Source organism: Eimeria necatrix, genomic scaffold (genome assembly GCF_000499385.1).
Source record: "Eimeria necatrix Houghton genomic scaffold, Enh_scaff125, whole genome shotgun sequence".
NCBI classification, from domain to species: Eukaryota; Apicomplexa; class Conoidasida; order Eucoccidiorida; family Eimeriidae; genus Eimeria; species Eimeria necatrix.
This window is the reverse complement of record NW_013652017.1, coordinates 75,905-86,598: the sequence shown is the minus strand read 5'-3', so window position 1 is coordinate 86,598 and position 10,694 is coordinate 75,905. Positions and strand designations below refer to the sequence as shown.

Below are 10,694 nucleotides of genomic sequence, written 5' to 3'. Positions count from 1 at the left end.
CGTGTGTAGCTTCCGCTCTTGTTCCTCGACAGTTGACTGGGAAAAGTTGGACTTTGCAGTGACTTGACGTATCTCTCTGCTGCAGTGGCTGTGGCACCGACGCCGCTGCAGTTGCTTTCTCGCGGCTGCGGCTTCAGTTCACCAATCGCTGCTTCTGCCGCCGCTGCAGCAGCTGCTACAGGATTGAATGAGTGCTGCGTCTTTTTCTGTTTATTTCCCCTTTCCGAGCTGCCCATACAGCCTACGTTGTGTGGAACTTCGCTCGACGCCTTCGCTGGGGCGATGGCGGGACCCTCGGTCGGCGTGGGCCACGTGCTATGCTGCATCTGTGGAGCTGTGACTCCCCCCCACCCGCGCAATAAGTGTTTGTCATGCCTCCAAGACGAAATTGACCTGAGCAGCAGAGTCTGCCGCACCTTCGTCGTAGACAGATGCAGACAGTGCGGCCGCTTCAAAGATAGCCAAGGCAAATGGCTGTATTGTGAGCTTGAGTCGCGGTAGGCGTATCTGCTCATAATCTCAGAGTACACGTCAACCTTAGCACACACACCAGCTGCTGCGTGGATGACTGGCTGTTTAGATGGGATTGTGTGACTTCTGCGTTTCCTTTTCTCCCCGCTGCTGCAGTGGCTCTGCCGACCGGCTGCTGCTTGGGCAAACGCAGCATGCAGTTTCCGTCTCTAGCCCTGTGCTGCCGCTGACTGCCTCCGAGCTGCTGTTAAATGTACACGCGCTGCTGCGCTTTATGCGTGTCGTGTTACGCGTGCCGTGCTGCCACTACTGCTGCGTTGGTCTCTGCTTTTGGTTACGGCTCTACTGCTGCTATTGCTACTTCTTTTGAGCTCAGGGAGCTACTAGCTCTTTGCCTTAAGCGAATTCGCGGCCTGAAAAGCCTCTCCCGCATATCGGACTGCCGTTGGCTCTACTCAGAGCCCCACAGCAACAAGTTGTTGCTGCGTCTCACCGCAAGAGCGGACGTGCTGGAGGGCAAGGCGGAGGTAGAGCAGTCATTCAATGTTTCGGGGCTAGTTCACAACATGCAATGCGACGAATGCAAGCAGGTCAGCAGCCCCAAGCAAGCGCACAAAGATCTCCAAGACTACACGGAATGTTCAGTGCTTGTCTCTACGCCGTCGCCGCCCTCCAGTTCGTTCTCTCTCTCTTAGCTTACTCAAACAGTTATATCAGGTTTTAGGAGAGACCCTGCGGACTAAGCGCGTGATGTATTTTGTACATTGTTGCATTGGGGAAAGCTGATGCTAGGGTTAGCTAGACTGACTGGATCCAAAGCTAAGGTTTCTTCTGCGCCTTAAGAGCTTAAAATTTCTGGGCTTTAGAACGAACATGGTCGCAGTGCTTAAAATATTAGCTACTAGGCAGTTGCGGGGATTTGGAAACTGAACGAGAGCTTAGGCGCTAGCATGGGTCAGCGGTGACATCGGCTCCTGCAGCATTTCGTTGGAAAGGAAGGCTGCACTTGAGACCTGTGTCTTTTGCGTTGCGCTTTCATTTGGTGTTGCTCCCTGCCATTTAGTGTTTCTTGCAGCACATCCATGTACTACTTTCCGTTTCTTTTCAGGCCTTCACGCCGCATGCAGGTTGGGGCGCGCGGGTGCAAGTGCGACAGCGCTGCGACCACAAGCGAACGTTTTTATTCTTGGAGCAGCTCCTGCTGCAGCAGCACAACTTGCTGCAGAAGCTCCTGAGGGTTGTACAGCGAAAAGATGGCCTGGATTTTTATTTCCCAAATAAACAAGCTGCAGCATCTTTTGTATCCTTCTGCAGCAGCAGGCTGCCGTGCAGCAGCCGTAGCAGCAAGCGGCTGATATCTCACGACTGCAACAGTAACACGTATATCTACAAGCACACGGTGTACGTGGAGCTACCTGCTATCTGCCGCGACGACTTAGTCTACATTCCCGCCAAGAAGGCCCAGGATTCCTTTGGGGGCTTTCCTTCGCTCTCGCTGTGCACAAGAGTCTCGTCCACACTGCACCTGACGGACCCTTTTTCTGGAAGGCACCTCGACATGGCTGCCGATGTCTATTTCAGGGATACATTTAAACCCATATGCACCCGCAAGCACCTCTCGCACTTCCTTATTCTTGCTGTTACACCACTGGAGCAAACGCAGCAGCAGCCACAGCAGAAGCAGCAGCATGGAAAAAGACACCAGAAGCAGCAGAACAAGCAGCAGCAGCGGCAGGAAGCTGCTGCGGGGGACGATGCGATGACAATCGACACAAATGCAGAAGCAGCAGGAGCGGGGACCGGGCGGACCCTTGACTCAGCGACGAAGAGCAGCAGCAGCGGCAGCAGCAGTTTGGTGGAGGTTGAGCTGCTGCGTTGTAGTGCCAGCGGCGTTCCTGAGGGGGAGCCGTTAACTACAGTGAGCCATTTGGGGGCCTTGCTGCACGCAGGAGACTTTGCTGCGGGCTACGACTTGCAGCGAATCAATTTGTCAGGTTTCGTGGACGACTGCTTAGATCGGGACCTACACTGGCCCAGCAGCAGCAGCAGCAGCAGCGGCTGTGAGCAGCAGGAAGGTCTCGCTGGGGCCCCTTGGCCTGTGATGCTTGTCAAGAGACATTACCCCTTCCGAAAGACGGGGAGGAGACAGTGGGTGTTGCGGACACTGCAGAAGCATGAAGAGGACGGCACGGGAATAGAGGAAGACGGGGAAGTCGTGGGGGCCCCTCAGGGGCCCGAGAGCAGCGCTGAGGGGGCTCCCCACAGAGTACACGGCATGCACAGCCGGAAGAAAAGAGGGGCGTCTCAGCGTCGTGGTGCTGCTGCGGCAGAAGATGAAGACATGGAGGAGTTCCGGAAGGACCTTGAGGAAGATGCAGAGCTGCGGAAGCAAGTGCTGTTGTACAAGGACCCGCGAATCAGCTACACCAAAGCGACAGGTGCGGCGAAGGTACGCGCCGGCAGCAGCAGCAGCAGCAGCAAACAGCAGCAGGGGCTGAAGCGACGGGAAGCCAACAAAGCGAGGAAACTGGCTGAGGCACACGACAGAGCGCGGCAGCAGCAGCAGCAAGAGCGGGAGGGGGATGAAGGAGACAGTGCCCAGTCCGACAGTGAGCAAGACGCAGGGTCAGGGCCTGTCATAGACATCAGTGAACTTCTGGAGGGTCTCTCTCTAGAAGATTTAGAGCCCGTACAACTGGGCCAGGGGAACCTTTCCCGTAGCGCAGACCAGGGGCCCCAACCCCCTAGTGACGAAGAGGACACTTTGTGAATTGCTCATTGAGCACCCGTAGCTAGCTCGCCAGCAGGCGAGATAAGCAATGTTGCACGGAGCTGAGCCGAGAAGGCCTTTTGCCAGGCCGTGCCCACAGTGGATTGGCTAGCGAGCGGAGTAGCTAGCTGCGTAGCTAGCTGGGCAGCTAGTTGACTAGCTCTACGGCGCCCTGGACGCTCACCACGGCACTTTTTTTTTCTTTCATGCGTTGCTAGCTGGCACTGGCGCAGAGATGCGTGTTAGGCAGCTAACTATGGAAGAAGCAGCTAGAGGGTCCCTGCGTAGCAAAGTGGGCCGACCACTTGGCAGTCCTTGTCTCGTTACTTTAGGGATGTAGATGGGGGGCAAATAAGCTCCAAGCTCAAGGTCGACGAATCTTCTGACGACGAGTCTTTCGGTTCCGACCATGCGTTCTGAAGCGCTGTCCGGCGGTTGACTCCCTGTGAGATGCTGGAACTAGTCGGCCCATTTTCGTTGTTGGGAACTGTGGTTGATTGTTAGACAGGCTGTTGTTAGTGTGGCTGTGAAGTAGTGCAGACCCAGTGGGCACCACCAGTAGGTGCACTTGTGTCGGTGAAACTCCCAGTCAGACAACAGAAACTGAGAGAAGGGTCGCATGCATTGCGTATACTGCTGAAAAATGACTTCGGGGCTGCTCTTGGTGGGTAGTGCTGCCGCAGCTGCAGCTCTGCACACAATCTCCATTCAATTGATACAGACTTCCACTTGGAGAATGTCTACTGGGCGTTTATTCTACTGTTGTGGGGAAAGGTTGGTTACCTCAGTCTAACTCAAGGTGTGGGTCTACTGCCATAGTGCTCCGTGGGGGCCCTTGCTGGCAGAACCGGGGACAGGCGAGACCAGGAACTGTCCAGTGGGGAGTCTCAAAAACACCGAGCCCCCTCCGTTTATTTTTATATTAAAAAAGAAGAAAATGGCTTTACGAGGAATCAGCTGAGGGATATAGAGCAGCAGTTTCGGGGGGGCCCCTGCCTACAGCTGGGGGCCGCGCAAGCCTCGTTGCACTTCTACAGATGTCTTAGGGTTTTTAGTCTCTAGAAACCGTGAAAATCACTTGGGACTACTTGCCAAAGATTTGGGGAGAAGAGCCCGGATCCGATTTTTGCGTTGGTGGATGTGACAATGCAGATAAAGTAAAAGCAGCTGGAGCGGCAGCGCTGGCACCAGCAGTATATACACTAGAAGCAACGACAACAACGGTAGAGTCCGCACAAGCGTCCGCGAGAATAGTACCACCAGAAGTCACACTTGGGGACATCTCCCCATGATATGCCCCAGCTTTAACCTGCTGCTGCTGCTGCCACCGCTGCTAGCGCTCAATAGCTTCACCTCCTCTCGAGCTTCCAACACTCTCCCACGTGGCCTCAGCCAGAGGGCTGCTTGGATCTGCTGCCCTCTTGAAGGCCTTCTCGGTGCTACTTCCGACCCTACACGCCAGCAAAAGCCTCCCCGAAGTGCCGCAGAAGGGACGACAGCAGCAGTACCAACAGCACTGTTTACACGGCAGAGAACTCGTCACAATGGACAGCCCAGACTATATGAGCCCCTTGCTGCTGCTTCAAGCAACACTGGCCTACCTAGAGACAGTAGCTTCGACAGCAGCAGGAGCAACATAGGCACGACAGACAAGGGGGTGTCCGCTGCAGCAAGTGCACGAGCCGCGCTGCAAACGCATCAAATATTCCCGTTTACAGAGATGGAGAGTACGCTGCTGCAGTGGTGGGAGTCCGAGAGTCTCTTCGAACCCATGAAACTGACAGAGGAAACAACACCAGAAAAGGCACAAGCAGCAGAGCCACGAAGAGCAGCAACAGAGAAGTGCGCGGAGGGCGTAAAGGTTTTTTGCATGGCCCCCCCCAACTTAACTGGATCGTTGCATGCGGGGCACTTCATGAGCTTGACTATTGAAGACGTTCTGTTCCGTTTTCAACGACAGAGGGAAGCGAGCGCGCACCCACCGCCGGAGCAGCAGCAGAAGCAGCAGAAGCAGCCGCAGCAGCGAGAGAGTGAAGAGAGGCAGCAGAAAAAAGGAGAGAAACCGTGGGATGCGACGCCACATGAGTGGATAAGGAAGCAGCAGCAGAAGCAGCAGTCGGAGCAGCAAGTGCTGCGGTCATTCTGGGTCCCCGGAGTGGACCACGCAGGGATGGGGCTGCAGCTTCTGCTTGAAAGGCACATAAGCAAAAGAATAAAAAAAGGCCTTTATGTCCCGCGCTGCTGCACCCGCTGTCTCCGCTCCATCGTCAGCAAGGCGTTCCTTGAGGGGCGGGGGTTGCAGCTGCATGGGCAGCAGTTGCGCATGAGGGAGCCGCAGCAAACGCGGGAAGTATCTTTAGAAGGACTTGGCAGTAACAGTTTGATGCAGGAATGCCGCGGCAGCAGCAGCAATGACTCCGGCAGATGCAGCTGCAGCACCCTTGAGTGCGAGCAGCATCTGGGTTTGCTGCAGCGTTGGCTGCGCATTTGTTGGACGCGCATCCAGCAGCAGCAGCGCAGCCTTGGCCTGGGCTGCTGGTGGGCGAGTGCGTGCTGCACTGTTTCTGCTGCTGCAGTCTCGCTGACTCGCCAAGCCTTTGTCTTGCTGCAGGAGAGGGGCCTCCTGAGGAGGCAGCTGCACCCTCTGCAGGCCCTCAGGGGAAAAGAAGAACACAGAAACTTCACAGTCGTTGTTCCCAACGAGCTCCTAGAAGTAAAGGAAACCCATCCCACTGACCAGCAGCAGCGGCAGCAGCAACAGCAGAAAAGCGGAGGAGGTGAAGAGTGTGAAGAAGAGCTGCTAACTTCTTTGCTGCAGGCTGCCAAGTGGGATGGAGGGTTGTTTGTGGAGTTGCCTATCAGGAATGGCTCGCCAGCCACCAACAGCAGCCATAGCAGCGGTGGCAACGGCAGCGACAACGACGCCTGCATTGTCACTAGGAGCAGCTGCAGCAAAGCTAGCAGTAGTCGCAGCAACAGTCCCAGGAGCGGCAGCAGCAACAGCGAAGGCTGCGATGGTACAGAAGAGCTGCAGCGTCTTCTGGTTCCCGTGGGATCTCTGCAAGACTTTCTTCAAGTGTGTGCTGTGGTAACAGACGACTCATCTATTTACCACCAGCTCAAAGGAAAACAGGCCTCTGTGCCGCTGCTGCAGCAAAGCGTACCTGTGTTGCTGCAGGAAAGAGGAGATAGAAAACATCCGCATGTGGCAGCAGCCAGTCAACACATATCACGCTGCGCGTGCAGTAGCTGCACCAAGAGCAACGTCAGTAGGAGCACCAAGTGCCACAGTACAAACTGCTGCAGCAGCAGCAGCCGGCTCAATAACGACAGGAGAGGCCTGCTTCCTGCGTTTGCTGCTCTTCAGTGGGAAGCCGTCCCAGGAAGAGCACAGCTGGCTACATGCGTCGCAGCAGCTCTTCGCCATGCTGTGGGGACGAGCCTACAGAAGCAGCAACAGCAGCAAGCTGCAAGAGAGAAAGCGCTGCTAGCTGTCTTATTGCTGACAGGGGGCGCGCAGGTACACCTAGGCAGGCAACAGCCGGGTGAATTGGTTTCCACTTTGAATGGGCAAGCGACAGTCACTAGGGCAAAGCCCCAGTGGTTCTTTGCTGCTGATCGCGTGGCTCCACGTGTTGTTCAACTCCTTTGCCCACCTCAGAACGGAACCTTGCAACCGCACGAGCAGCAGCTGCAGCAGGACGCACGCTTCACGAGCTCAACATGGTTACAAGGTCCTGGCACTGCCTTGCCCTTACCTCTTCCTCTAACCAGTGCGCCCAACACAGAAATCGAAAGCAGCAGCAGCAGGAGCGCCAGCAGCACGAACAACGGGAGCAGTAGCGCAACATACACGGACGTAAATGGGCTTGACGTAATCCCAGCACGGTATTTGCCGGAGCTGCTGCAGCAGCTGCAGTCAGACCGCACTTGGTGTATCAGCAGACAAGGTTGGTGGGGGGTTCCTGTCCCAGCGTACCTTGTTCGCCTCAAGAGCCAGCAGCAGCACCAGCACCTGCAGCAACAGCAGAAACAGGAAGTGCCTCTCTGTCAGCGAATTGTTGCAGCTGCAAGGGTCCTCGACCGCTGCCATTCGCAGGCAGCTCTGGGGATTTTAAAGGGCAAACATGGCTCTTCGTGCAGCCAAATAAGAGCGAAACTCTTCGAAGCATACTCAACTGCACTTCACGAACTGCAGCAAAGGCAGCAGCAGGAACAGCTGCAGCAAGAGTCGGGACTGCAAAGAACAGAGGGACTTGATGCAGCATCTGCTTCTCGTGCATCTTTGCCTCAGCTGGGACCCTGTTGCTGCTCACAAAAAGCAGGTCCACGAGCAGCAGGGGACGCATCGACAGGGAAGGAGTTCGCGGTGGCCGCACTCGACGAAGCCAGTGCGAGGCGCAAGGCTGTCGCTTTTATTCGGCAGCAACAGCGGCAGCAGCAAAAGCAGCACACGCAGCAGCACGTGCAGCAGGCGACAGAATTCGAAATCCTGGAGGACACAGACGTCCTGGACACGTGGTTCTCCTCCGGTTTATGGCCGCTCACATCCCTCGTCCAGGCGGAGGAGACATTTTTCAAACGCTATGGGGCAGCTACCTCCCGAAAACAGACTCAAGAGCAGCAGCAGCAGCCGCTAAAGCAGCAGCAGCGAGAGTATCCAAAAGTCCAGGAAAGCGGGCGCGCCTCCCATGTGGACAGCGCATTGTTTGATTATCAAGAGCCACAGCAGCGACTCCAGGAGGGTCTTGAGAACTCTTCTAGTTTTTTGTTCCCACGCCTTTACCCTTATTCATGTTTGGTGACTGGGCACGACATTCTTCCCTTTTGGGTGGCTCGACAGCTGCTCCTGTGTGTAGCCTTGTGCGGCGTGCTGCCTTTGTCAAGAGTGGTGCTGCATCCTCTCCTCACAGATATGCAGGGTCACAAACTTAGCAAGTCTAAAGGGAACGCTCCCAAGACGCAAATGGACCAGTGGATCACTCAATATGGGGCCGACGCCCTCAGGTTTGGCAGCACCTACACAGTCACTTGAATTTTCTCAAAATCACTTGGCACTGCTGCAGCAGAAAAACAGTTGCAGCGTATCTACTGCAAGGGCTCCATTACAAAGTGCTGCTGGGGCTCATCCCTGCGCGTTTGGATCTCTTTCCTTTTGTTTCCCGTCTCTGCTGCAGAATGTCTTTATTGGCTTGCTCTGGGGCCCGTCGACTGTCTTCGATTGACGCATGTAAAGTGCAGCGAGCATCAAGGGGCCTCACCAAGATATGGAATGGCGCCAGGTGACTCGGTGAACCCCTATTGGTGTTTCTCCTCTACTCTTAGGTTATTGCCTTCCGTTGTTGCCTCTTTTTCGGTTGTTCGTAGCAGCCCTTTATTGCGCCAACCTCGTGGCATTTGCTACTTTGGTTGTTTCTTGATGCTGCTCCTATTTTCGTGTGTTGCATATGCCGCGTGCTGCCACGGTCGCCTTCGTACTCCTATGCCTCGGTACGTCTTGGATAATTCGTAGCCGACAGCGTGTGCATGCCTCTACTTCTTGTTTGCTGCCTTTCGCTCCGAAGGTTGCTACAGCTGTTAAGGGGAAGACTGCAAGCTTGCGAGAGCTGCGCGACCGAAGCGTCGCACGGGCTGGGGTGTACCTCCACTTACTCAGCTCGACTTTCTCTGTCGCAGCGGTCTGCTCTCAGGTGCCTCGCTTTTCGGCACTTGAACGCACAACCTTTGTTCAGTATAACTGCTAACGTAGCTTCAGTCATGGCTGTTACTGCATGCGCGATTGATGCTATCGCAGCCATTCCCGTTGATAGCAGCTGGGAAACTCGCGCCGGCAGCGTGCTACAACGGTTGGTACTCACAGCAAAGCAATTTGCCTTCCGTTTTCGTGTTGTTGTATCCTGTATTCACTTTGCAGCAGCACTAGCCGGATGTGCGATGACGTTTACTCACATCTCCAAGGAGGGCACGTCGCTGCTGCTGCTGCGCGGTTTTGGGAGTTCTGGGAGGACTTGTCAGACTGGATTCTGCCTGCTGCTCAGACGGAAATGAAACTGGCTGACACGCTGTGTAAATCTTACCACGGCAGCTCAGAGCAACAGCAGCGGCAACGTATCCAGCAACAGCACCCACAAGAGGAAGAAGACAGATTGCGGGCGCGAGGGCGCCTGTGGCCAGCAGTGCTGGGGTGTATATATCACGACACTGTGCGGGCACTGCATCCATTTGCTCCGTTCATTTCTGAAGCGATCTACTTGGCGCTGTTTAGCATTGCCCCCAAATCTGAAGCTGGCGGCAGAGGCAGCGGCAAGAACAGCGGCTACCACAATAATGGACAGAGCACTGCTCCGGCAAACGCCTTTCAGCCACTGTTGTGCAGCGCCTGGCCGGCGGCAGGAGGTGAGATCCGGGGTGCACATGCTTTGCAACACAGCCACGGTGCTGTGCCGCTTTCTGTGTCAAGGATGCCGCGAACGTTTTCTCACAGGGGAGGCTCCCTCTGCATTTTCTTTAATTCGCCCCTGGGCTCTCTGCCTCCTTGTTTCCAACGTCTCGGCATTCGTCTCGTTTGGCACTAGTCTCTTTGGGTGCTCATCTGCAGTTGCTGAAATTGCTTACGATTTTAGGAGATGCTTTTCAGGGGCATATTTTGTTTGCAGCTTACAGGGATCCACAGGCAGAGACCGCCCTACAAGTGGTTCGCACTGTTGTTGCTTCCGTGAGACGGGCCAGGGCCATGCAAGAGGCCACCAAAAGGCCTCAGAAGCAGCAACAATCTGGGCAACAGCAGCCACAGCACGCAGGGGATGCCAGCTGCGCTGCCGGCGCAATACCAAACAAAGATGCCGGTGAGACGGGGGGCAGAGGGGGCTGCTCTGTCTCGGTGCGCTGCACTGATGAAACAATGCTGACATCCTTGAAGGAAGCCGTGCCGTTAATGGCCGGTCTTTGTGACCTTCCCTCCAGAAGTTTCTCCATCTCAGTCCTCGAGCACCAGCAGCTACATCAGGACCAGCAGCTGGAAAAAAAAGAAGATGATCTAATGCCACTTCGGCAACGTTCTTTCCTCTCCCGAGTCGTGATGCTGCCTGGAAGCAAAAGCAACTCTCGCGGGGACGGTGCTCTGCAGTTAGAGATCGCTGCCTCCTTTGAGGAAAGCGGTGGCAGCGGTCGTGTACCAAGTGAGCGCAGGACACACAAGGCTGCAGAAGGCAACTGCCGCCATCGGCTGTCGCTGCAGCGGAAGCTGCAGGACCTGCAACGACGCGTCACAGCACCTGAGTAAGCGTTTGTCTTGCTATGAATGAGCACTTTAACGTTTCCAGGAGCTACCGTACCAGCAACAGTAGCTCTGGAGCATCAAAGAACGGCACCTGTAGCTGCGCTAGCCTTGCCACTTTCGTCTGTGCTTTCCACTTTTCGGGGAGAACTCAGTGTTCTGCTGCGCATGCCGTAA

The 10,694-nt window shown here is 55.5% G+C and overlaps 3 protein-coding genes across 3 annotated transcripts; 2 read left to right on the top strand and 1 right to left on the bottom strand.

Moving 5' to 3' along the window:
• Positions 1-722: 722 nt before the first annotated feature.
• On the top strand, positions 723-3,241 carry ENH_00008870 (NMD3 protein, putative; the record flags this gene model as incomplete). The annotated part of the gene is made up of 2 exons (XM_013578685.1): positions 723-1,061; positions 1,580-3,241. 2 exons carry the CDS (start codon positions 723-725, stop codon positions 3,239-3,241), a joined length of 2,001 nt encoding a protein of 666 aa, XP_013434139.1.
• Positions 3,242-3,445: 204 nt separating this feature from the next.
• ENH_00008860 (hypothetical protein, conserved) lies at positions 3,446-3,949 on the bottom strand (the record flags this gene model as incomplete). Its single annotated transcript, XM_013578684.1, is given in 2 exon segments — positions 3,446-3,700; positions 3,704-3,949. Coding segments are annotated over 2 exon segments (501 nt in total).
• Positions 3,950-4,529: 580 nt separating this feature from the next.
• Positions 4,530-10,523, top strand: ENH_00008850 (tRNA synthetase, putative; the record flags this gene model as incomplete). Its single annotated transcript, XM_013578683.1, has 5 exons — positions 4,530-8,248; positions 8,419-8,523; positions 8,806-8,931; positions 9,156-9,637; positions 9,898-10,523. 5 exons carry the CDS (start codon positions 4,530-4,532, stop codon positions 10,521-10,523), a joined length of 5,058 nt encoding a protein of 1,685 aa, XP_013434137.1.
• Between the last annotated feature and the right edge of the window lie 171 nt (positions 10,524-10,694).